We start from the raw sequence: 26,487 nt of genomic DNA on the forward strand, positions 1-26,487 counted from the left end.
GTCAATAGAAAAGAAGGCATTAGCAAGATCTACCACATAATGGTATGTTCCTAGTTCATGGCTGAGGGTATCCATCAAGCCTGCAATAGAGGGGACAGCAGCATGCATAGGGGGTATGACTTTATTCAGTTCTCTGTAATCCACAGTCATACACCAGGAGCCATCTGGCTTTTTTACAGGCCACACTGGGGAATTGAAAGGACTATGGGTGGGCTTTATAATACCCACCTTTTCCAGCTCCTGGAGAGTTTCTGCAATCTCTTTATGCCCTCCAGGCAGTTTATAATGTTTGGTATTAGTCACCCGCCTAGGCACAGGCAAAGTTATGGGCGGGTGCCTAGCATGCCCTTTCAGAACTGCCTTCACCACACGTACTCTCAGTCTGAACTCACCTGCAGTGGTCTGCAACCATAGACCCTGCAGGATATCAATCCCCAAAATATACTCAGGAATAGGAGATATATACACAGTATACTCTTTTGGGGATAGACTCCCTATTCCCAAAGCGATTTGGTCTTTTTTTACTCTGATAGCCATCCCCCCGTATCCATCTATGATAGTGGGGGTCCCGGGGAACCACTCAGGGTTACCATGAATCAATGAACATTCAGCCCCTGTGTCCACCAGGGCCAGGACACATTGTATGTTTACTGGGGACCAATAGATAGCTATTTCAACATGTGGCCTCCAGTCCCCCCTGGTCCCTCAGGGAAGATACCTTGACCTTCCCCTCAGTCAAACCATGTTCCCCAATCACCTTCCTGTGTGGGCTCAAGTGAGGTTGGCTCACTCTCCAGCAGGAATTCTTGCAAACACGCAGGCCAGACTCATGGCTCTGTCTCTGACCTCTGCCTCTTTGGTCTTAATGGCTAGAACTGCTGCTCTGGTTTCAGCTATTGCCATAGCTCTAGTAAGATCCTATTGGGCTTCCCATCGAATTTCCTTCCATCTGCTCCTGCCCATATTCAATCAAACCACATGTGGGTCCTCATAACCTTCATGGGGCCCTGTAAATTCTTGCGAGTAACAGGTCTTATTTCTTTCCGGATTATCGTTGCTTCTGCCTCTCCCAAGTCTGCTACTGTACGTGTCACCTCACTTATGGGATGCCCTAAGTGAGGGGAAAGAATGGCCACTAGAGACCCATAGAGGGATGTAGGAGCCATTTGAAGTACAATATTTCTCATCCCAGTAGTGAAAATCTCTTCATCTGGGCCATAATTGTCTGGACTATAGATGGCATTTCTTATGCCTAGCTCTTGTAGCACCTGTTGGAGTTCAGCACGTCTGCCATCTAACAGGAGAGGATGGCAGATCACCCGGGTTGGGCCACACAGCACGAAGTGCCACCATAAACCAATTGAGGAGGAAGTAACTCCCTGGGGTCTGATGTGCATTTTGTAATCGCTGCCTCAAGGCAGGCTGCACTGTCAGGGAAGACAGCTTTCCCATCTCTGATCCTGACAGAACAATTCCATCCACCCCTGAGTCCCACAGATTCAAGAGCCAAGGTGATATTGACTCCGAGGGCTTCTGCCTAAACCGGGAGCCCAAATCCACCAGCTCAGCCTGAGTATAGGGGTGGACGATAGAGTGCTCCACGACCTGGGTTGGCGGCTGTTCCTCTCGTTGGGGAACTTTCAGCTACTGGGTCTTTATTTTCTTTACAACCACTGGGCGTGCTCTCAATACAGGAGGTGCCAGTGCCTCCGGCACCACCCCTTCATCTTTCTCCAGCTCTTCCATTTCTGGGGCTGATGGTACATTTCTCTCTCCTCCCCCGAGTGCCTCCTCTGCTATAGCCTTTACCTTTTCTACTGTGCCTCGCAGCAATGCTAACTCAGTCTTCAGAAGCTCTCTTACTTTCAACTCAATGCTGGCAGCTGATGTTCTCATGCCACCTCTGCCTGTGCTTCCCTCAGGGGCTAATCTTTTTCCTTGATGGCCTCTTCCTCCTTCAGAACACCTGGCAGCGCTGCCCTCTCATCTCCAAGGCTCCTTGCTGCTGGCACTCTCGTGCTGCCTCCCGCATCCAGGCCATCTCCTTCCTCAGGGAATCCACAGAGGTTTGCACCTCGTGCTCTTGTGCCGCCTCCTCCCGCATCAATACCATTTCCCGCCTCAGAGCATCCACAGAAGTCTGCAGCTCACGGTCTCATGCTGCCTCTTGTAACAATGCCACTTCCCTCCTCAGAGAATCTACTGAAGTTTGCACCTCGGGTTCTCGTGCCACCATTTCTTGGGTCTCCTCTGTAGACCTTTTTAAGGCTGTGAGAAGCAGCCAACCCACAGTCCCCGCTGCCTCCCGGGCACTCTGCTTCTCAAAGAATCTACTTACTATATCAAGAGCCACCCCTACTGCCTCAGGTGTCACTTCCACTTGCCTCCAGTCCTGGGATGGGGCCCAGTCCTCTAGGAGGCAAGCCACCTCAGACCACATAGCCATTGGGGGACCATCCACTGTTTCCCTATTCACAGGGGCAGCCCACTGAAGTACCCCTCCCATAAGGGCAGCCTGTCTTTTCCCTTGGTCAACAGTGAACCCTGCTGACTTTCGCCAATTGTCTTGCCAGTGGGTTTCAGCCCGGGCAAGTTCGCTATGGATTCAGCGTGACCAAAGAAATTGACCGCAAAATGCTCTTTGGGGTGAAAGGGTTTATTACCCGGCTTGTTCTCCAGCAGTAGGTTGAGCACTAGTGTCTGGCCAGAGCAATGGGCCAAGCCCTTTACATAGCGCAATAATAGCTCATTGCCTAAAGGTGTGGAAGCTGCAGCCAAGCAACAGGCCAGTTACATCATCAGGTGGTTTAAGTTCAGTGAGGATCCTGGCCATAGGAACCCCAACTTCCCCACATGCAGCCACTGTGGAAAGCAGTATAGAGGTTCCTCAAAAAACTTAAAATAGAAATACCATACTACCCAGTAACTGCACTTTTAGGAACTCACCCAAAGAAAAAAAAATCTCTGATTCAAAAAGATATATGCACCCTTATGTTTATTGCCACATTATTTACAGTAGCAAAGATATGGAAGTAACCAAAGGTTCCATCAGTAGATGAATGGATAAAGAAGAAGTGGTACTTGTATATCAATGATACTTCAAAAAAAAAGTCGTACACACGCACAACGGAATATTATTCAGCCATAAAAAAGAAAGATATCCTGCCAGTTGGACAACATGGATGGACCTAGTAGGTATTATGCTACATGAAATAAGCATTCCACAGTGGCTGCATGTGGGGAAGTTGGGGTTCCTATGGCCAGGATCCTCACTTAACTTAAACCACCTGATGATGTAACTGGCCTGTTGCTTGGCTGCAGCTTCCACACCTTTAGGCAATGAGCTATTATTGCGCTATATAAAGGTAAAAAGAAGCTGGGCCTGCATGATTAGCACAATAAAGACATGGGCTATGCGGAGGTACCCTCCTTTATCTGGGAATATTCAAACATTCCAGGCCAAGTTGCTCCTGGCTTTTTGAGCTTTAATTGATTAACTCTGGGTCTTTTTCGTGGAATTTCCTGGCCTTTTTCTCTTTCCACCCCGCTGTATTTATTTTCCCGCCTAACAGAATTCTGCTGAAGCAGTAGTTGGTGGGTAGCTTTTAAGCATTAAATACCTGTATTAACAGAAGACAGGTCTCAAACCCCCAACTTCAGCTTTCACTTCAGTAAAAAGAGCAAGTAAAGTTCAAAGTATAAGAACAAAAATAATGAAGATCAAAGTGGAAATCAGTGAAACAGAAAATGAAAATAGAGAAAATCAACAAAACCTGATTCTTATATGTCAGTGTTCATTATTGCAGTCTTGTTCACAATTGTCCAAAGTTGGAAACAACCCAAATGTCCATCAATAGATGAATGGTAGCTAGAAAAGTCAAATTCACGGAGAAAGAAAGTAGATTAGAGATCGCTTTCCAGGGGCTGTGGGAAGTGGGGTATGAGTTTTTGCTTAATGGCTACAGAGCTCCTGTTTGGGGTGATGAAGTTTTGGAGATACAGAATGGTGTTGCACAACATTGAATGTAATTGATGCCACTGAGTTGTACACTTAAAGACAGTTCATAACTATTTACCACAATTTAAAAAACTAATAATGTAACATACCAAAACCACTGAATGGTACAATTTAAATGAATTGTATGATATGTGAATTTATAGCTCAATAAAGCTCTTAGAAAAGAGTGCATACTGGATGATTCCATTTATCTACAACTCTAGAAAATGCAAACTAATATATGGTGACAGACAGCAACCCTACTTGGCTCACTACCTCACTTTCTAATCCCCTCCGTCTTCCCAAACATTTTTTCAGTTCCCTGACTGCCTATGGTAACATTGGTCTTGAGAAGAAAAAAAGGCATTTGGGGAGAGGAGAGTGGATGTGTCCTCACTTTGCAAAGGGAAAGGTGAGGTTTGGCAACCTCCTAAGGGAGTAGCTCCTACTGGGGTCCGGGGATCTAAGTAATCCTGGATTACCCGAAAGGGTAGTTTAGAACTCTGGCACTTGCACATGGCGAGGCTGGTCCTGGAACTCCACTTCCCAGGAGGTCTCGGGACATCGAGCTGAGACTGCGCGCGACGATGGGCTGGGACTCGGTAGCTGCCCGGATGTGGCGCCCAGTCCGCGAGCCTGCCCAGCCCAGCGAGTGTCGCCCGGGAGGGTTCGCCAGCTCTGGTCAATCGGCGTGGGAAGACAACCACCTTATCCGGTAATCTTTACGTCGAACCCCGAGGCGGGCCCCACCTCCGCTCTCTTCTGTAATCTCCCCATCCCCGGAACAGTTGCTTCAGTATATGAGCCACTCCTTGGGTGGAAGGGATTTGAGGGTGGAATGAGCAGTGTGTATGGCGGGGGAGACTGATCCAGCTCTTCCTATTTGTGAATCCGACGTGGGGCACGCCTCTGTCTCAGGCTCACGAGGCCTTGTGAAGTCCCAGAACCGACCAGTCTCGGTGTGAAGATGTGAGGGGAGTGTTGAGCGGGCTCGTGGGGCTATTGATGGGTCTCTAGGATTGCCTCTCTGATTTCCAGGCGTAGGATAGTCACTCTTGGGTCCGGGTTAGGGAGTGTTAGCATGGCTTCCTTCACCCCTGGGCGTCCTGAAGATTTCTTTGACTGGACTTGAAGCAAAGAAGTAAGTTTCAATGTGAAAATGTCCCTGATTGATTAAATAAATAAGTTGCAGAAAGTAGTAAATACAAATGGGGGTCTTCTGCTGAATTGTTTTGGTTTTGGAAAGTTACAGAGTGATTTCAAGTCGATTAGACCCAGACTTGTAGAAAGGGTGAGACTTGGAGAATGTGCTAGAAATAGTAATACCTTGAGCTGCATTCTTGTGTTGACTGTTGGATCTATTGTACTGTGTGTCCAACCTAGGTGAAAACTGCTGTGCAGACTGTACCTGTGAAGAAGAATGCTTGTCAGATGAGATTGGGAGATTGAGAAGAAACTAATTTCAAGGTTAACAGGGAATGATTAACTCAGAAAGGGGCCTTCTGGGCTGCTGGTCTTTGCAGCTCTAGGCTTCTCCCATTTCCAATCCTAGGGGAATAACTAAAGATCTTGGAGCTGCTCTTATGTCTACCTTACAGTGCAACCGTGAGGCTTAAATAAGATATGTTAAAGTACTTGGCACAACACCTATTAATTAACAAGCTCTCAATTTTTTGTTTCCCTTTGCTTCCCCATAGCAACCTTTTTGTCTCTGAGCCATGTATTAACTGTGTATTATTGTTTGCCTTTTTATGTAAGTTCTGCCTTTATCACAAGATGGTAAACTTTTAGCATTCTTTTTCTTTTTCCTAATCTTTTTTGAGTCCCTTCTAGCAGTGTATTGTCCACAGTAAACCTAGGAGTATGTGGACAGGAGGGGTGATCCATTTAACTGGATAGCATTGTGCTAGATCCTGGAGCTGAGGTAAACGAGCTTTGCTCATATAGGTGACAAGCAGAATATTTGCCTTTCTCTTGTAACTCAGCCTTCTCTCAGAGCTCCCAACCCTTTGAAAAAGTGTATTTTTACTTTTAGTATTTTTAACCATTTTTAAGTGTACAGTGCAGTAGTGTTAACTGTTTGCACATAGTTGTACAATAGATCTCTAGAATTTTTTCATTGTACAAAACTGAAACTCTGTACCCATTAAACAACTCTCCATTTACCCCCTCCCCCAGCCCCTGGCAACCACCATTCTATTCTGTGAGTTTGACTATCATAGATGCTTCGTATAAGTGAAATCATGTAGTATTTGGCTCTTTGTGACTGGCTTCATTCACTTAGCATAATGTCCTTAAGGTTCATGTTGTAGCAAAAGATGAAAATGAAAATTTTCTTTTTAAGGCTGAATGATATTCATATATCTCTCATACATATATATTTGCTTTATCCATTCATCCATCAGTGAACAATTAGGTTGCATCCACGTCTTAGCTATTGTAAATGATGATGCAATGAACATGGTGTGCAAATATCTCTTTGAGATCCTGTGTTCAATTCTTTTGGACATATTTTTAGTATTCTAAAACTTTTTAACTGGAGAATTTCAAACATACACACAAATAGAGAAAAATAATGTAATGAACAGGTGGGCTGAATAGATTATCAATTGTACAAAGCAGCCCCGACCCCCCAAAATACGTGGGACTTTTGCTGAACCCTCCCTTTCACAGAGAGTTAGTTATGAGTGAGGATGTTTTGGGTTTTGTTTCAGACCTGGGATATTCCATCTGCACTTCATCATCTAGGCCTTCAGGCCATCAGTGTGACTTGAGTGCCCATTGGCAGAGCATATATACCAGGAGTATTAGTAGATATAAACAAGAAAAAATGAGTATAGATTTGCCTTTTCCTGGTCATACAGATGAGGAGCTGAGCTTGGGTTGCAAAGTGGTCTTTGTGCAGAAGAGTTTTGTTCTGGTCCAGCAACGCCCTCAGATGCACTGTTGTCCTGAAAGCAGTCACTTTGAGCAGGGATGCTGGACACTAGATGATACCTAGAGGAGGCTGGAAAGATAAGTTGTACAGGTAGTAATTGCCATAGGAATTCCAAGGAGAAAGAAATTCATCCAAACTGGGAAAATAAAGGAAAGCTATCCTCAAGGAAAGTAATGGTGACTTTGCCCTGTTTCCACTGACCTTTTGTGTTTGAGCCTTATGCCTATTTCTAGATGGAAAAAGACAGAGCTGATGGGACAGTGAATACCCTGGGATGGTTGCCTGCTAGAGCTGAATTATGCTCTGGACTTTTAGCTGTGGGACCTGTGCTAATGAATAATGAAGCATTCTAGGTGGAATGCCTCCCTGGTCAGAACTGGATATATGGGGAGAGAGCTACCCCTAGTGGGCCTGTGTAAAGCATACTTGGAAGGCCAACATTTCTTAACTCTGACCCAAAATGAGGTGTTTTGTTTTTGTCTATGATATGGGCCTAATATAGACCATAGCTAGTAAGACAACAGGACCCTTTATATGACACTTTATCCCCTTTCCTCTGTGTTCTGACACTTGAAGTTAATGCTGTAACTGGGTCTTAAATTAGGACAGTAGTTAAGAAACTATAGAAAATGGAGTGCTGTGGGGCACTGACAAAGTATTAATATCGAGGGTATAAACAGGGAGCTCCCAGTAAACATGCTTCTTGGAGATCATCTGTGCCCTACGATTAACTTCTGAATACTTGAATCATGAAGAAGTGGATGAGAGTATGGTGGTGCTATGCCCTGTAGTTTTACTCAGATAAAGTGGGAAGTGGCACTATGATCACATTACAGAATGTTTGCCTTCCCCAGCAGCAGAACAGTAAAAGGAGGCTAATTACTATGAAGTCATAGTAGCTTCTCACACTTGATGTAGTAAGTTCTACCCATACATTCTTTAATTTAAAACTCAGGTTAAAAACTTGCCCAAGTTCACAAAGCTTAAAGAGAAGACAGGGCTGTTTTTTTATTCTAGGCAGTCTGACTTCAAGTTAAGAGCTTGGACTCTTAACCACTTATCTATGTGGCTGAGTCTGATTGGCCACCATTTCTCTCCAATATGATGTCACTGTTTTTCAGAAAGAGGTTCCTTTGGTGAGTCTACAGCCACAGACCTGAACTGAGAGTCACGTTTCTTTTGTTTCAACCTTGGGAATCTTATTTCTATACTAGTGCTTTTTAAAAATTAGTTACCATTTTATTGAGCACTACTGTATTTTAGCACCTTTGATACAGTATATTCACACCTTATGACAACAGTGTTAACATAAGCAGCTGTGTGTACCAATGGTTCTTTATCTTGGGTTCACAGCCCTTTTTGAGAATCTGATGGCAGCTTTGGATCTTCTTTCCAGAAAAATCCACATGTGCACATACATGTGATACTGCATACAACTTCAGAGGTGGCTTCTAGGATCTGCTGAAGCCTGTCTAACCATCCATGGGCTCCATGGTAAGAACTCTTGCCCTGTAGAACTTTCCCACCTGACTCTTCTATGGTGTTAAGGGAACGGGCAGTGGGGGTCTTACCTCTTCTCTTTCTCCTCAGAGAGAAGTGTTTATAAAGTGTAGACTCCCTAAATCGCCAAGGGTCTATGAATGTTCTCTCTCTCTGTTGGACATAGGACTCCACAGGAAGAATGCAGACGATCAAATGTGTGGTTGTGGGAGATGGGGCTGTAGGTAAGACCTGCCTCCTCATCAGTTATACAACAAATGCCTTTCCTGAAGAGTACATCCCCACTGTCTTTGACAACTATAGCGCCCAGACATCTGTGGATGGCCAAATTGTCAGCCTGAACCTTTGGGACACAGCTGGCCAAGAGGAGTATGACCGACTGCGAACACTGTCCTACCCCCAGACCAATATCTTTGTCATTTGTTTTTCCATTGGCAACCCGTCCTCTTATGCCAATGTGAGGCATAAGTGGCACCCAGAGGTCTCTCATCATTGCCCCAATGTACCTGTTCTGCTGGTAGGCACCAAGAGGGACCTGCGGAGTGACCTTGAGACAGTGAAGAAGCTGAAGGAACAGAGCCTAGTGCCCACAACACCTCAGCAAGGCACTTCCCTGGCTAAGCAGGTGGGGGCTGTGAAGTATCTGGAATGTTCGGCCCTGATGCAGGATGGGGTACATGAGGTATTTTCAGAAGCTGTCCGGGCTGTGCTTTACCCAGCCACAAAGAAGACCACCAAGAAGTGTGTCCTCTTATAGCTTTTGGGGCATTGTTTGGGAACTGCATCTAAGGGGAATAGGGAAAGATCCCTTTGGCAGCATTTAACAATGCCAGCATGAGCCATCTGTCTCTTCTCCTGAAAACCCGAGACTCCAGGTTTTTTGGCTTTTAGAGGAATGAAGACAGGCTAGTTTGTTCATGGCTGCTTTGAAGTTTGGTCTGAACCTTTTGGAGGAACTTTGAGAAAGAGAGAGAGAGAGAGGTATCTCCCGTCAGAGCAGTAAGAAGATACCACCAAGGGCTGTTCTTTTCTGTCCTGGCCAGGCCACAACTAAGCAGAGCAGCCTGGTATTACTGTTCTTTGTAGGCTTTTTGCTTGTCTGCTTTTAAATCTGACAAGCCAACTTTCCTGGCTCTATTTACTATTGAGTAAGTGCCTCACAGAAGGACAAGTTCCTCCAGTTTTCAAAGCATTGCCTTGAACCTTCTGACATACTAATTTTTGAAAACCATTATATTTGTGATTCCTGGGTGTTCCCAATGTTGACATGCTCTTCCCATTCTGAGATGAGACATTTTTGCAAAACTTGTTAAGCAGCATTTTCTAAAGTTGTGTGAGATGGTAACAGATGTTCCTTAAAAGGGTCAAGTAAGTCAGCAATTTAAATAAAGCTGAACAGGTTCCTCTACCATAGGTATTTATAACTTTTATATGCAACATTTCCCAAACTTATTTCACAGCTTTTTTTTCGGGACCCCATGCAACACCTATTAACATCTCTGGGAACAGCTTAAGAGATGCTGGGTTAATTGGGACTAGGAATTCCCACGGAGGTGGCTGTGGGGGAATAAAAAGTACAATGGGGTCTTGTTCTTTTTGATGTTTTCCTCTTCATGTCTTTGAAAGATTTATCAGCCATGGACTTTTATTGGTTCCACTCCTTTCCTCAGGAGAGGGGTTGGGCGCTTAGTCATGCTAGTGCATTGGATGTGGGATCTGATGGTCAGGTCAGCTCTCAGATTCTGACAGCACTGCAGGCCTGCTGATGTAGAATTAATCCTTCCCAAAGGCTGTATCTCTGAGGCTTCTGTGCGGACCTGTTTTTGGTCACCTACCACACAAAATGTCCCATGTCCTCTAGGACTTCTCTACTGCTGTCATTCCTCTGAGTCGCTCTCTTCCGTGTGTGTGTGTGTGTGTGCGTGCGCGCGCGCTTTCTGATGAGATCTTTGCTTCAAGACTGTTGAAGTGTGTTGGATCTCCTGACCCAGGGATTGTGCTGGAGTCGCTCAGCCTGCCTGGGGCAGTGGACTCAGATTCCATATCGCAGTGGGCCGGTTGCTGCTTCTCCCTAGTTATGTATTTCACTTTCATTCACTATGATTTAATTCTCCACCTGGCCAACAGTGGTTGACAGTTCTATCATTCACATACCTTCTCACCCTGCCAAAATAGCATTGGATTTTTGAGAGTTTAGGAAATCACATACCTTCTCCTGTGGTAGTGAAGTGTCTGTTTCTTGCTCTGCGATATGTTTGCTGTTGCTCTTCAACAAGATATGATGTGTAGCCTCAGGCTTAATTGAACCCCCTGGATAGGGTTGCCAGATAAAATACAATTTTTTACAAATAATTTTTTAGTATAAGTATGTACCTCGCAGCATTTGAGGCATTACTTACACTAAAAAATTATTTGTTTTTTATCTTAATTCAAATTTAGTGGGGCATCCTGTATTTTTATTTGCTAAGTCTGGCAACCCTACTCTTGGAGTATCTGGAACCTGGAGGTCAAGCAGATACCAAATATTGATAGGAGACAAAGGTTATGTTACACTCTCTTTTCTTCCTCCTTTTCTTTCAACATGGACTCAAGTGTTTTGTTTTGTCTTCTCTTCACCACTGCACTCACACAGTACTTCTTGGCATATATTTCTCCACCATTGGTTGTCTACAGCTGTGGAGGATCCAGGATGGATAGTATTGTTCAGCATATGCCTTCTCTCTCAATTCCAACGTAGTGTGTCTATTTCCTGGTGTGTGACCCAGTGCTTCCTGTGGAGGGTGGTAGGGACTGTTGTATGAACAGGGTGTTAACGGAAGAAGGTGAGGGTGGCCCTCCTTAACTGAGGCCTGGTAGCACTTTGGAAAGTGAGGCTGCTATTATAGTAGCAGGGGGACTATAGGAGTCAGTCAGCCTGTGGGCATGTGTGCCCACTGTCCCGGGTAGTCACTGATATTCCTCAGGCAGCGAAATGTAAGTGCCCATTGCTCAAGTATTCCAGGATGTTCTGATGGTTGCTGCCTGGGGTGCTCACAGGACATCGTGTCATGGTTGAAAGGGCTAGAAACATGGCTGTACCCTGTCATTGGGAACTTTCTGTTTAGCTCCTGAAATCTTTTTATTTGGCTTTTAATTGAATAGTGCTTCCTGCTGCCATTTTGCCTGGCAAATTCCCAAATGTAAGTCTGGGTTTGGTTTGGACAAACTCATGTTCTTTAATAAGTGGAGGTATGATCCATAAGCCTAAGAGAGTGGTTTTGTATTGGGCTGATTTGATGGTTCTAAGCATACAATGGCATCTACATTTTTATACTTAAAAGGGATTTGTATGAAGACTAACATGCTAATATCACTTTAGTTATTCATACTGAATGGTAATAATAAACTTTTCTGATTTTACTGGGTCTGTTTTCTAAAAAATCAAAGCAGTTCCACACCCCTCCCCTACTTTGTTTTGAGTGACTTCTAAATAAATGCTTTTCAAATTGCAAAGGGTGAAATAACTATAACTGTCATGTTGCACATTGCACCTATGTATAACTGTGCTTATGTTTCTATATCGATTAGGGTAGGGGACTGTCTGCCCTGCTAACATTGATTCTCTGGTTCCTGGCCCCCCATTACACACCTCTACACAATTCCTCTAGAGGACTGAGCTGGTTTTCACTAACCACAGGCCAGTCAGTTCTCTGTAGGTTATTTTTCTCACTTATGACACATTCAGTAAACAATTACCAAGCTCCTACTGTTATATAAGCATTACTGTACTAGGGGCTGGGTTGTAAAGATAAGATGGAGTATTTAATCTCCCTTGTTTCTGCCAGTTATCTGAGGAAAATAGGCTTCCTTTTACAAAAATGAACTAATCTGGCTCTTAAACATATGCTGTATAGTGCCACTGCTCTATCGAGTACACTACTGGTAGGAAAGAGCAAAACCATGTTGGTTTTTTTCTTAAAGCTTTGCTGAAATACAATTTACTAACCATAAAATTTGCCCATTTCAAGTGTACATACAATTCAGTGATTTTTAGTAAATTTAGTGAGTTGTACAACCATCACCAAAATCCAGCTTGAGAACATTTTCATCACCCCAAAGAGATCCCTCCAGCAGTTAATCTCTGTTCCCACGCCAGCCCTAGGCAACTACGGATCTACTTTGTCTTTTCTGACCATTTCAGATAAACAGACTCAAACAGTATGTGGTCATTTGGAACTCGCTTCCTTCATTTAGCATAATGTTTTCAAGGCTCATCCACTTGGTAGCTTGTATGGGTACTTCACTTTTTTTAAAATTAAGGTATGATTGATATACATGGTACTTCACTTTTTATTGCTGAGTAATATTCCATTACATGGACATATTGTATTTCACCTATTCATAGTTGAGACATTTGGATTGTTTGTGCTTTTTTGGCTATTATGAATGATGCTGCTGTGAACCTTCATGTACAAGGTTTTGTGTAAACATATTTTCAATTGCTGGGTCATGTGGTTAATTTATGCAAAACCATGTTTTGAGTCAAGAATGACATCTTTAAGTACCTGAAGTCCCATCCACATTCTACAAGCCTCCATCTACCTCTCACTGAATGCTTTTACTCAAGCACAAGCATCTAAGAGGCTGTATAAGGTATGTTAAAAAGGATTCCATTTTGCTTTTTTGTCTTAGAATAGCAGTAGTATTCTACTAACTTTTCATTACCAAAGTGCAGCACTCCAGCTACTATGCAGGTTTTGGTAGACCTTGGTCATCTGGTCTAGAAATGTCCTGTTAAAATATCCCATGGGACATCCATGCAGTCATAAAAAAGAATGAGGAAGAGTGCTATGAGTGGTGCAGTGTCATTTTCAGGCTATATTGTTAAGTGATAAGAAGTAAGGTGAAAAGAGTAAATATTGTATGCTACCTTTTATGTAACAAAGAAAGAGAATTGAGTATATACGCATTTGCTTCTTTTTGCCCAAAAAACACAGGAAGTACAAGTACCAAATTATGTTGTACCACTGAAACTAATGTAATGTCATATGTCAGTTACATCTAAATTAAAACAGGAAGGATAAACCAGGAATTAATGAAAATGGTTACTTATAAGGTGGGTGCAGAAATTAATGAAAATGGTTACTTATATAGTGGGTGGGAATGGGGTAGATGGCATTGGAACAAGTCTTCCCTGGGAATAGTTTTTTTTATAGTTTTGACTTTGAACCATGCAAAGGTTCACAAAATTATATAAAAATGGATAATTAAAGCAAATCCTAAAGTTGAATACAAACAATTCCACAGAGGAAAAAAAATGATTGAAGTAATTTTTAAACACAGTACACTGTACATCTTTAGTAGGATATATTCTGACAGAAAACTGCAAACAACTTACGAATTTATGGTTACTGTTGGTAGACCCTACTGGTCTTGTTAATATTTAAGAGTAAACATATGGGTGTTGGGAACCAGAATTTTTATTGTAAGAGAATCATGACAAAAAGATGATATGGGGAAAAAGTGAGGGAGAACCCTGTAGTATTGGATTTGAATTGGTGGTATTAGTATAAACTCCTTTGTTTATTTACTTATTTTTAGCTCTCCACTGAAGGGGCCACAAGTAATGATGCCCCAGTTTCTAAACATCATTCCCCATTAATAGGAACCAGGGCTCCTTGTAGAAAGGGCTTCTATCAAACAGGTGAAAATACAGAGTAAGCCTGAAATATCTTGTGTCAAAGACTAACGGGGTCACGTCAAAAGGACACAGAAGCCAGAGTGAAGTGGATGCCATTGAACAAATCTGGGACAGTGAACCTCAAAAAGGATGATGGTGTTACATTACAACACATTAAAATAAAAATTTGAGCAAGGAAGTAAGAAAAGTTCCTTACTAAGTCCAGTTAATAAATGTAGAAGTAATTTAAGAATTAGAAAAATCACCCGTTTGCTTTCCCATTACAACTTTCCCAATACAACTGACTCAGGCAAGATCATCAATGGATGCTAAAACCATAGGGTGCAAGGGTGCTGGAACAAAACATTCACACAATCTCAAAAGCATCACCCCGTAGATAATATTAACTAATTACTATGGTGGTCAACATCTTTTTGAAGTTATCAAACTCAGCATCACCAATACTGGGAGAACCTGACATTGTGGCTTCTGATGGTTGTAATATACTTAACTTGAACCAATTTAAAAGAAATGCTAGGACGTATTCCAGAACATGGAATATTTTCAAGGCAGTTTGCCTGGAGTCTTCCCAAAAAGTAGTGTCATGAAACACTAAGAAATAAGATGGTGGATTTTAAATTAAGAGCCTAAAGGAAGACAACCAAATAGAACGCTCGAACCTGGATTGAGATGTAAAATGCTCCGATTAGGACAACTAGGGAAATTTCAATATGGGCTGTATGTTAAATAATACTGAATTACTGTTAATTTTTCAAGATGTGTAATGGCATTATGTAAAAAAAACGTCTACTTTTAGGAGTGAAGAGTCACGATATCTGTAACCCACTTTCAAATGGCTCAGGAAAATAAAAGCCTGACAAAATGTTAACACTTATAAATCTAGGTGAAGGATCGGTTCCTTTTACTAATCTTTTACATTTCCGTAAATTAAAGCCAGGCAAAACTCATTTCAATGGGGAAAGTCAATCCAAAACTGTCAGAGGTACCTTTGCCATAGTGCAGTCTATGGCCAGTTTCTTTTTGGGGCGAAAGAGCGAAGCAACAGCAAGCACAAAAAGAGGAGCTCTCATCTCTACTGCTTCCGTCTGCCGGAGCGCAGCGACCTGCGGGACTAGACCATGTGACCCAGCCATCTCCTTCTGATTGGGGGAAGAGCTGTGGCGCTCATCCGGCACTAGCATTTCCGCTCGTGCGCAGATCAGCGGGAAGGGGTGGGACCGAGCCGCTTCTTTGGCCAACCGCTTTCCAAATATCCAGTCTCCTGCTCACCTACGGTCGAATCAAAAGCCGTTTGTAAAGTAGTCAAAGCAATTCTACTTTCTCGTAAGATGGCCGGTCTTTCCGGTTAGTTTTCCTTTATTCCACTTCCGGTAGGGGTCAAGGAGGTCCGTAAGTGACTTCTGGGCGACTAACGCTTTTATTTCCGGGCTATGGGATCAGTCTGGGATTTGCTCTTGGTGGCTTCCGCTGCTCTCGGCGCTGCCGCCATCATGTCAGACACGGACAGCGATGAGGATTCTGCGGGAGGCGGCCCATTTTCTTTAACCGGTTTCCTCTTTGGCAATATCAATGGAGCCGGGCAGCTGGAGGGGGAAAACATCTTGGATGATGTGAGGGGGTGGGCGTGGGGTTAGGGCTGGGGGTGGTGCGGCTGGAGTGTAGTGTAGAGGGTGTTTAGATTCGAGGGGTGTTTAGATTCGAGGGCGGATGTGGTCCTCTCTCTCTCAGAGGGTGCAGTTAACTGAAGAGAAGAGGAAACGAGAAGCCGATACTGCTTTCGTAGACTCTGCAGTTAGAGAGAGGAGGCTTCTTTGTGGACGAGCGTGAGAAGGAGACAGGATGGTAGACCAGCCCCCGTAGGTCAGGGGTGCCCGTGTGGGTGGCTGTGGACAGAACGTTCCACCTGACCAGGCAGTAGGAAATATTTATTGCACTTTAACCCAGGGAGGTTGCTTTTAAACTATTGCAATGGGAACCTACTCGGAGATTCTTGAAACTGCATTTCTGCCATCGCTGACCTAAGGTGGCTCTAGAGCAAGAGGACTGGACAGAGCCTGCAACAAATCATGGTTCATCTCCCTGTTATTTGAACAATGAATGTTCAAACCATGTGGGGCAGGCAGACCCCTTCTGGGCCCAGCGCCCTTAAGTAGTTTTCCCAGTGTTCACTGGCATTCATTTATGCTGTCGTTGCCTGTGGCCAAGCGAAACTCACCTTCCGTTTAAGGTTCATCTTTTCAAGGAGAGAATAATGATCAATATTCCTTCTCCCGTGGAGCACACACAAGTACACAAAAACTAGCAGAAAAGTTCTTGCCTTGCCTTGCCTTGTCTGATCCAAACGACCTCTGTTGCTTTAGCCTTTATTCTGAGAACTACTGTTACATTCAGTCTTAGTGGTGGTTTTTTGAATATTTCTTTATATTACTTTAAAGTAGGGTGATGAAATTGGACACAATATGTCAATAAAGACCTGATGAATAAAGAGTTTAGTGGAAGATTTACTTTTCACTTGAATGTGAAGCTCCTTTTAGCACACTGCAGAGTCATTTTTCATGTGGATTTTATAGTTTTGTCGTGGACCAGGAAATACGCCTTGTATAGGAAACTTTGGTGTAGTTTTTGTCTTCGACTCTGGTGCTGTCCCTTTTTCAGGAGTGTAAGAAGCACTTGGCAGGCTTGGGGGCTTTGGGTCTGGGCAGCCTGATCACTGAACTCACCGCAAATGAAGAACTGACTGGGACTGACGGTGCCCTGGTAAATGATGAAGGTGAAGTCTGGGTCATGGGGAGTAAGGCGGGGGAGGAGGCTAGCCACTTAGGGTAAATGTACTTTTCAATGGGACTTACCTAAGGGAGCGAGAGTTATTTGCTATTTGTTGACATATACTCCCCCCCCTGCCTTTTTTTTATTCATAGGCTGGATCAGGAGTACAGAAGATGCTGTGGACTATTCAGACATCAATGAGGTAGCGGAAGACGAAAGCCGAAGGTGTCAGCAGACAGTGGGGAGCTTGCAGCCCCTTTGCAACTCAGGTGATTATTTGGTGTCCTCTGTAGAGCATACCAGTATATTATCCCGCTGTATAGTCCAGTTTGTTTCTTTGTGTGCTTTCTGCCATTGTTCCTGCTCTCTATGCCTTTGCTCTGCTTCTCTCTCTTTGTCAGCTCAGTTCCAAGTAGCTGCTCTCCTCTGGTGTTCCGAGGCAGTGTTACCATTCTCAGGCTTTTATTCCTCATACTAATTATTCCCAAACTTGTGGTGAATGCCAAGTAAGGATTATAATGCTTTCTTCCTTATCATCTGGTATTTGAGTACCTACTGTGTTCATAGCACTGTTGTAGATGCTATTTAAACTCAGTCTTTGCCCTCAAGGAATTGGTAGTTCAAGGAGGATTAATATATATGATCACATATGAACAAGCACACATATTTCTTGGCTCAGCTTCTGTTAATCACTCACCAGCTCTATGCTGACAGTGCAGTTAATGCATGCACACACCATAGGTTTTTCTCCCTGGTGTAAGGTACTACATTATAGAATCAGAATGTCAGAGCTGGAAGGGGTCTTAGTGATTATTTTCTTTTCATCTCATGATAGATAAGGAAAACTTGAACTTGAGAGAACTTTAATAATGTGTAACTTTATTAAAAATTCTATAGTCAGCTAGCTGCAACCTTGAATAATTCAACAACTCAGTGCGTTAGACATTTTTGGAATACCTGATATGTGCTATGTAATGAATAGACAGTATGGAACAAAGATAATAAAATCCATTTTCTGATCTTGAACTCAGTTTCATAGTCCACTCTTTCTACTGCCCTTTGCTACCTGTCACTGCTTGAAACTTTTATATGAAGTTGTTTATTTGTTGTCCACCTTTTTGAATTACATTTCAGGGTCAGTTAATGGATTTGAGTGCTTCCTATATAAAGAGATGAATTATACCACATACACAAGAAGTAACCCAGAAAAATAGAAGATACAGGTCTTACCTTCACAGGGAAACTAGGAAGATGGCGTAGACAATGCAAAGCATAATTACTCATAAGAAGAAGACAGAAATCAGCTAAAAGCTCATAGTTCTGTATGGGGTGTTATATTTAGTTTTGAGAGCCTGCCAGAATAGCTAAGTTAAGTAGCATAACTATTGTTTTGAGCCCCCTGACTTAGGCTAAGGGGGAGGTGGTAGTACCTCTGATTTTTAGGGAATGTCTTAATTTCAGGGTTGGGTTTATTTCTCTAGGGGATAGTGGTGGTTTCCTGTTGGGTTTTATGAGCTGACCACCTAGGAAAGGAGAATGTTGAATTTGACAAATCTCAATTCTGAGTTCTCTTGTCCTCTGAGGGTGCCTTTGTCTCTGCCCTTATCTTCCTCCTTCCCTGGCATTGGCTCCTTCCCATGGCCTGATTTATATGGGTGCTTCTTTGGAATAACTGGAATTGCATGGAGCTCATTAGAAAAGGCTTCGTGGAGGAGAATTTTGAGCAAAGTTTTGAAAGACAAGGTTTGATGGAGAAGAGGCAGCAGAGCATTTGGTTTGGAGACATGGCTTGTCTAAAATGTTTGGAAATAGAATAGTGTGGGGGGAATTGGCCAGTGGGTTTTCTTGAAAGGAGTGGAAAACATACTGCCAAATAGCAAGACCCCAGGGTAGAAGAATTTGACAACACTTTCTTGGAAATAGAAAAGGTGTGTTTTGAGGGGTAAGAAATTGATGAAGGAGATAGGAGATTAAAATCATAAGTTGGGAAAATGAGGATAGAAGTGGTATTGATAGTAAGAAAAAGTAATTTAAAAGAATATTTCAGTGATATGCAATTGAATATCTGAGTGAAAAGGTTATTTATTTATATATTTATTTATTATTTGGGTATCATTTATCTACAGTTACATGAAGAACATTATGTTTACTAGGCTCCCCCCTTCACCAAGTCCCCCCAACAAACCCCATTACAGTCACTGTCCATCAGTGTAGTAAGATGCTGTAGAATCACTACTTGTCTTCTCTGTGTTGCAAAGCCCTCCCTGTGCCTCCCCCCACATTATACATGCTAATCGTAATGCCCCCTTTCTTTTTCCCTGCCCTTATACCTCCCTTCCCAACCATCCTCCCCAGTCCCTTTCCCTTTGGTAACTGTTAGTCCATTCTTGGGTTCTGTGAATCTGCTGCTGTTTTGTTCCTTCAGTTTTTCTGTTTTTATACTCCACATATGAGTGAAATCATTTGGTACTTGTCTTACTCCACCTGGCTTATTTCACTGAGCATAATACCCTCTAGCTCCATCCATGTTGTTGCAAATGGTAGGATTTGTTTTCTTCTTATGGCTGAATATTAATCCATTGTGTATATGTACCACATCTTCTTTATCCATTCATTTACTGATGGACACTTAGGTTGCTTCCATTTCTTAGCTATTCTAAATACTACTGCGATAAACATAGGGGTGCATATGTCTTTTCAAACTGGGTTGCTGTATTCTTAGGGTAAATTCCTAGAAGTGGAATTCCTGGGTCAAATGGTATTTCTATTTTGAGCTTTCTGAGGAACCTCCATACTGCTTTCCACAATGGTTGAACTAATTTACATTCCCACCAGCATTGTAGGAGGGTTCCCCTTTCTCCACAACCTCGCCAACATTTGTTGTTGTTTGTCTTTTTGGATGGTGGCGATCCTTACTGGTGTGAGGTGATATCTCATTGTGATATTAATTTGCATTTCTCTGATGACTAGCGATGTGGAGCATCTTTTCATGTGTCTGTTGGCCATCTGAATTTCTTCTTTGGAGAACTGTCTGTTCAGCTCCTCTGCCCATTTCTTAATTGGATTATTTGCTTTTTGTTTGTTGAGATGCATGAGCTCTTTATATATTTTGGATGTCAACCCTTTATCGGATCTGTCATTTATGAATATATTCTCCCATACTATAGGGTACCTTTTTGTTCTATTGATGGTGTCCTTTGCTGTACAGAAGTTTTTCAGCTTTATATAGTCCCACTCGTTCATTTTGTTTCCCTTACCCAGGGAGATATGTTCATGAAGAAGTCGCTCATGTTTATGTCCAAGAGATTTTTGCCTATATTTTTTCTAAGAGTTTTATGGTTTTATGACATACGTACAGGTCTTTGATCCATTTCGAATTTACTTTTGTGTATGGGGTTAGACAATGGTCCAGTTTCACTTTCTTACATGTAGCTGTCCAGTTTTGCCAGCACCAGCTCTTGAAGAGGCTGTCATTTCCCCATTGTATGTCCATGGCTCCTTTATCATATATTAATTGACCTTATATGTTTGGGTTAATGTCTGGAGTCTCTATTCTGTTCCACTGGTCTGTGGCTCTGTTCTTGTGCCAGTAAGAAATTGTCCTGATTACTGTGGCTTTGTAGTAGAGCTTGAAGTTGGGGAGTGAGATCCCCCCGACTTTGTTCTTTCTTCTCAGGATTGCTTTGGCTCTTTGGGGTCTTTGGTGGTTCTGTATGAATTCTGGAACTATTTGTTCCAGTTCTTTGAAGAATGCTGTTGGTAATTTGATAGGGATTGCATTGAATCTATATATTGCTTTGGGCACAATGGCCATTTTGACTATATTAATTCTTCCTAGCCAAGAGCATGGAATGAGTTTCCATTTGTTAGTGTCCTCTTTAATTTCTCTTAAGAGTGTCCTGTAGTTTTCAGGGTATAGGTCTTTCACTTCTTTGATTAGGTTTATTCCTAGGTATTTTATTCTTTTTTATGCAATTGTGAATGGAATTGTTTTCCTGATTTCTCTTTCTGTTAGTTCATTGTTAGTGTATAGGAAAGCAACAGATTTCTGTGTATTAATTTTGTCTCCTGGAACTTTGCTGAAATCCGATATCAGTTCTAGTAGTTTTGGAGTGGATTCTTTAGGGTTTTTTATGTACAATATCATGTCATCTGCAAATAGTGACAGTTTAACTTCTTCTTTACCAATCTGGATTCCTTGTATTTCTTTGTTTTGTCTGATTAACGTGGCTAGGACCTCCAGTACAATGTTGAATAACAGTGGGGAGAGTGGGCATCCCTGTCTAGTTCCCGATCTCAGAGGAAAAGCTTTCAGCTTCTTGCTGTTCAGTATGATGTTGCCTGTGGGTTTATCATATATGGCCTCTATTATGTTGAGGTACTTGCCCTCTATGCCCATTTTGTTGAGAGTTTTTATCATGAATGGATGTTGAATTTTGTCAGATGCTTTTTCAGCATCTGTGGAGATGATCATGTGGTTTTTGTCCTTTTTGTTTATGTGGTGGGTGATGTTGATGGATTTTTGTTTTCTTTGTGCAATTTATTTCTAGTTTTATACCTTTGTGGTCTGACAAGTTGGTTGGTAGAATTTCAATCTTTGTGAATTTACTGAGGCTCTTTTTGTGGCCTAGTATGTGATCTATTCTGGAAAATGTTCCATGTGCACTTGAGAAGAATGTGTATCCTGTTGCTTTTGGGTGTAGTGTTCTGTAGATGTCTATTAGGTTCATCTGTTCTTGTGTGTTCAGTGCCTCTGTGTCCTTACTTATTTTCTGTCTGGTGGATCTGTCCTTTGGAGGGAGTGGTTTGTTGAAGTCTCCTAAAATGAATGCATTGCATTCTGTTTCCTCCTTTAATTCTTTTAGTGTTTGTTTCACATATGCTGGTGCTCCTGTATTGGGTGCATATATATTTATAATGGTTATATCCTGTTGTTGGACTGACCCCTTTATCATTATGTAATGTCCTTCTTTATCTGTTGTTACTTTCTTTGTTTTGAAGTCTAATTTATCTGATACTAGTACCGCAACATCTGCTTTTTTCTCCTTGTTTGCATGACATATCTTTTTCCATTCGTTGACTTTTAGTCTGTGCATGTCTTTGGGTTTGAGGAGAGTCTCTTGGAAGCAGCATATAGATGGGTCTTCCTTTTGTATCCATTCTTTTACTCTGTGTCTTTTGATTGGTGCATTCAGTCCATTTACATTTAGGATGATTATTGAAAGATATGTATTTATTGCCATTGCAGGCTTTAGATTCATGGTTACCAATGTTCAGGGTTAGCTTCTTTACTATCTTACTGTCTAACTTGCTTATTGAGCTATTATAAACACTGACTCACATTTCTTTATTTCTCTCCCTTCTTCCTCCTCCTCCTCCATTCTTTATATGTTGGGTGTTTTATTCTGTGCCCTTTTGTGTTTCCTTTGACTGCTTTTGTGAGCAGTTGATTTTATTTTTTGCCTTTAGTTAGTATTTGTTTGGTCTGCTTTATTTGCTATGATTTTATTTTCTCTGGTGACATCTATTTAGCCTTTGGAGTGCTCCCATTTAGAGCAGTCCTTCTAAAATACCCTGTAGAGGTGGTTTGTGGGAGGTAAATTCCCTCAACTTTTGTTTGTCTGGGAATTGTTTAATCCCTCCCTCATATTTAAATGATAATCGTGCTGGATACAGTATCCTTGGTTCAAGGCCCTTCTGTTTCATTGTATTGAATATATCATGCCATTCTCTTCTGGCCTGTAAGGTTTCTGGTGAGAAGAAGTCTGATGATAGCCTGATGGATTTTCCTTTGTAGGTGACCTTTTTCCTCTCTCTAGCTGCCTTTAAAACTCTGTCCTTCTCCTTGATCTTTGCCATTTTAATTATTATGTGTCTTGGTGTTGTCCTCCTTGTGTCCCTTGTGTTGGGAGTTCTGTGTGCTTCCGTGGTCTGAGCGACTATTTCCTCCCCTAGTTTGGGGAAGTTTTCAGCAATTATTTCTTCAAATACATTTTTTATCCCTTTTTCTCTCTCCTTCTGGTACCCCTATAATGCATGTATTGTTCCATTTGGATTGGTCACACAGTTCTCTTAATGTTCTTTCATTCCTGGAGATCCTTTTATCTCTCTCTGCATCAGCTTCTATGCTTTCCTGTTCTCTGGTTCCTATTCCATTAATGGCCTCTTGCATCTTGTCCATTCTGCTTTTAAGTCCCTCCAGGGATTGTTTTATTTCTGTAGTCTCCCTCCCTACTTTGTCGGTTAGCTCTTACATTTTTCTCTGCAGCTCCATCAGCATGGTTATGACCTTTGTTTTGAATTCTTTTTCTGGAAGATTGGTTTGGTCTGTCTCCCCAGGTTCCCTCTCAGGGAAGGAAGTCTGTGTGGTTCTGGTCTGGATTAAATTCTTCTGCCTTTTCATGGTGATAGAGGTAGTTGTGGGGAGTTGGCACGTGTGTCTGCTGGGAGAACATTCCTTATTGCTACTTTGTAGCATTCCTCTCCTGGGAGAACGGCGACCCTTAGCAGCTTGTGCTGTGCAGCTGCGTGTAGACGGGGTCTCTGTTTCTCGCCTGGCTGCTGTGTAGGAAGCTCTGCCTGGCTGCTGTGGGCGTGGCCAGCCTCAGGCTGCTACTCCCCTATGGCAGGGCCACGCCAGAGGAACAATGGGCGGAAGGCTGTTTATCGCCGTGGGGGGCTGCCAAGCTGCGCTGCTGCCCTGGGGATTAGGGTGCCCGGAGTACCCTGGGATTCCCAGCTACTGGGTTGAGTGCGCTGGGACGCTTCCGTCCAACTGTGAGGCCCCTGTCCCTTTAAGACTTTCAAAAGGCACTCGCTTTTCTTTGTCTCAGGGGCGCCAGCTGCAGGGACCTGCTGGCAGGTTGTACTGTCCCATTTCCCTAGTATCCAGCACAGCATGCACTGTATGTCTGCGCTCCCGGTGCGGATGGCTAGGGCTGGATATTTAGTAGTCCTGGGCTCCCTCTCCCTCCCTGCCATGACTGCTCTCCTCCTACCGGGGAGCTGGGGTGAGGGGCGCTCGGGTCCCGCTGGCTGCAGCTTGTATCTTATTCCCTTCATGAGGCGCTGGGTCCTTGCAGGTGAAGATGTAGTCTGGCTATTATACTGTATCTTCTGGTCTCTCTTTTAGGAATGGTTGTATTTGTTGTGTTTTCAAAAATGTATATGGTTTTGGGAGGAGATTTCCGCTGCTGTACTCATTCTGCCATCTTTGAAAAGCTTATTTTTTAAATTAAGTTATTATTGATATACAATCTTAGGTAGGTTTCACATGAACAATGTTGTGGTTTCAACCTTCACCCATATTGCCAAGTCCTCCCACACCCCATTGCAGTCTCTGTTCATCAGTGTAGTAAGATGCTGTAGTGTCACTGTTTGTCTTTGTGCTATACTTCCTTCCCTGTGCCCCCCATATATTATGTGAGCTAATCATAATACCCCTTAATCCCATTATCCCTCCTTCCCTGCCCACCCTCCCCAACCCCACCCTCTCCAACCCCTTTCCCTTTCGTAACTGCTATTCCATTCTTGGGTTCTGTGAGTCTGCTACTGTTTTGTTCCTTCAGTTTTTGCTTTGTTATACTCCACAGATGAATGAACTCATTTGGTAGTTGTCTTTCTCTGCCTGGCTTATTTCACTGACCATATGCCCTCTAGCTCCATCCAAGTTGTTGCAAATGGTAGAATTTGGTTTTTTTTTCTTTGGCTGAATAATAATCCATTGTGTTTATGTACCACATCTTTATCCATTCATCTATTGATGGACACTTAGGTTGCTTCCATATCTTGGCTATTGTAAATAATGCTGTGATAAACATAGGGGTGCATATGGCTTTTTGAATCAGGGATCTTGTTTTCTTTGGGTAAATTCGTAGGAGTGGAATTACTGAGTCAAATGGTATTCTATTTTTAGTTTTTTGAGGAACCTCCATATTGCTTTCCACAATGGTTAAATGAATTTACATTCTCACCAATGGTGTAGGAGGGTTCCTCTTACTGTGCACCCTTGCCATTATTTATTGTTGTTTTTTGGATGTTTGCCATGCTAACTGGTGTGAGGTGATACCTTATTCTGGTTTTAATTTGCATTTCCCTGATGATTAGCCATGTGGAGCATCTTTTCAGGTACCTGTTGGCCATTCGAATTTCTTCTTTGGAGATGTGTCTGTTCAGATCCTCTGCCCATTTTTTAATTCAGGGTGTTGAGGCATGTGAGTTCTTTATATATTTTGGATGTTAACCTTTGTCGGATAAGTCGTTTATGAATATATTCTCCCATATTGTAGGATGTCTTGTTCGGCTGATGGTGTCCTTTGCTGTACAGAAGCCTTTTAGTTTGATGTAGTTCCACTTTTTCATTTTTGCTTTTATTTCCCTTGCCCAAGAAGATGTGTTCAGGAAAAAATTTTTCATGTTTATGTTCAAGAGATTTTTGTCTATGTTTTCTTCTGAGTTTTATGGTTTCATGACATACATTCAGGCCTTTGATCCATTTTGAGTTATCTTTGTATATGGAATTAGGCAGTAATCCAGTTTCATTCTCTTAAATGTAGCTGTCCAGTTTTGCCAACACCAGTTGTTGAAAAGGCTGTCATTTCCCTATTGTATATCCGTCACTCCTTTATTGTGTATTAATTAGGATTTATGTGTTGCTTTATATCTGGGTTCTCTATTTTGTTCCATTAATCTATGGGTCTGTTCTTGTGCGAGTACCAAATTTCCCTGATTATTGTGGTTTTCTAGTTGAGCTTGAAGTTAGGGAGCATAATCCCCCCTACTTTGGTCTTCCTTCGCAGTATTGCTTTGGCTATTCGAGGTCTTTTGTGGTTCCATATGAATTTTAGAACTATTTGTTCTAGTTCTTTGAAGAATACTGTTGGTATTTTGGTAGGGATTGAGTTGAATCTGTAGATTCCTTTAGGTAGGATGGCCATTTTGACAACATTAGTTCTTCCTATCCATGCACATGGGATATATTTCCATTTATTGGTGTCTTTAATTTCTCTCATGAGTGTCTTGTAGTTTTCAGGGTATAGGTCTTTGATCTCCTTGGTTAGGTTTATTCCTAGGTATTTTATTCTTTTGATACAATTGTAAGTAGAGTTGTTTTCTTGATTTATCTTTCTGCTAGTTCATCGTTAGTACATAGGAATGCCACAGATTTCTGTGTATTAATTTTGAATCCTGCAACTTTGCTGAATTCAGTTATTGGTCCTAGTAGTTTTTTGGTGGAGTCTTTAGGATTTTATGTACAGTATCATATCATCTACATACAGTGACAGTTTAACTTCTTCTTTACCAATCTGGATGCCTTTTATTTCTTTGTTGTCTGATTGCTGTGACTAGGACTCCAGTGCTATGTTGAATAAAAGTGGGGAGAGTGGGCATCCTTGTCTTGTTCCCGATCTTAGAGGAAAAGCTTTCAGCTCTTCGCTGTTAAGTATGATGTTGGCTGTGGGTTTGTCATATATGGACTTCATTATGTTGAGGTACTTGCTTTCTATACCCATTTTGCTGAGAGTTTTTATCATGAATGGATGTTGAATTTTGTTGAATGCTCTTTTAGCATCTATTGAAATGATCATGTGAATTTTGCCCTTCTTT

The 26,487-nt window shown here is 42.3% G+C and overlaps 2 protein-coding genes and 1 long non-coding RNA gene across 12 annotated transcripts in view; 2 read left to right on the forward strand and 1 right to left on the reverse strand.

Moving 5' to 3' along the window:
- Positions 1-4,123: 4,123 nt before the first annotated feature.
- LOC130681964 (uncharacterized) lies at positions 4,124-15,546 on the reverse strand. Of its 2 annotated transcripts, XR_008995254.1 has the most exons (3): positions 15,102-15,249; positions 6,639-7,004; positions 4,124-5,405 (listed from the first exon to the last, which is right to left on the reverse strand). It is a non-coding gene; the product is annotated as an uncharacterized LOC130681964 (long non-coding RNA). The 2 variants fall into 2 exon arrangements; XR_008995253.1 differs by lacking the exon at positions 4,124-5,405 and having other exon boundaries at positions 6,561-7,004; positions 15,102-15,546.
- Positions 4,587-13,506, forward strand: LOC118918933 (rho-related GTP-binding protein RhoG-like). 2 transcript variants are annotated; one of them, XM_036898279.2, is made up of 3 exons: positions 4,587-4,712; positions 8,332-8,429; positions 8,602-13,506. In XM_036898279.2, exons 2-3 carry the CDS (start codon positions 8,418-8,420, stop codon positions 9,190-9,192), a joined length of 603 nt encoding a protein of 200 aa, XP_036754174.1. In that variant the 5' UTR covers positions 4,587-4,712; positions 8,332-8,417; the 3' UTR covers positions 9,193-13,506. The 2 variants fall into 2 exon arrangements, with proteins under 2 accessions (XP_036754174.1, XP_036754175.1); XM_036898280.2 differs by lacking the exon at positions 4,587-4,712 and adding an exon at positions 5,446-5,464.
- Positions 15,547-15,551: 5 nt separating the features above from the next.
- TAF1 (TATA-box binding protein associated factor 1) overlaps positions 15,552-26,487 on the forward strand; it is a 108,559-nt gene continuing 97,623 nt past the window's right edge. For 3 of the 8 annotated variants that reach the window (XM_036898193.2, XM_057495884.1, XM_057495885.1), the window contains exons 1-3: positions 15,562-15,725; positions 16,771-16,885; positions 17,034-17,150. In XM_036898193.2, the coding sequence (XP_036754088.2) occupies positions 15,606-15,725; positions 16,771-16,885; positions 17,034-17,150 (352 nt within the window). In that variant the 5' untranslated portion in view covers positions 15,562-15,605. Of the gene's footprint in view, positions 15,726-16,770; positions 16,886-17,033; positions 17,151-26,487 lie in introns of all 8 variants that reach the window. The other 5 variants (XR_008995252.1, XR_008995251.1, XM_057495883.1 and 2 more) reach the window with 3 other exon arrangements.

Source organism: Manis pentadactyla, chromosome X (genome assembly GCF_030020395.1).
Source record: "Manis pentadactyla isolate mManPen7 chromosome X, mManPen7.hap1, whole genome shotgun sequence".
Taxonomy (NCBI): domain Eukaryota; kingdom Metazoa; phylum Chordata; class Mammalia; order Pholidota; family Manidae; genus Manis; species Manis pentadactyla.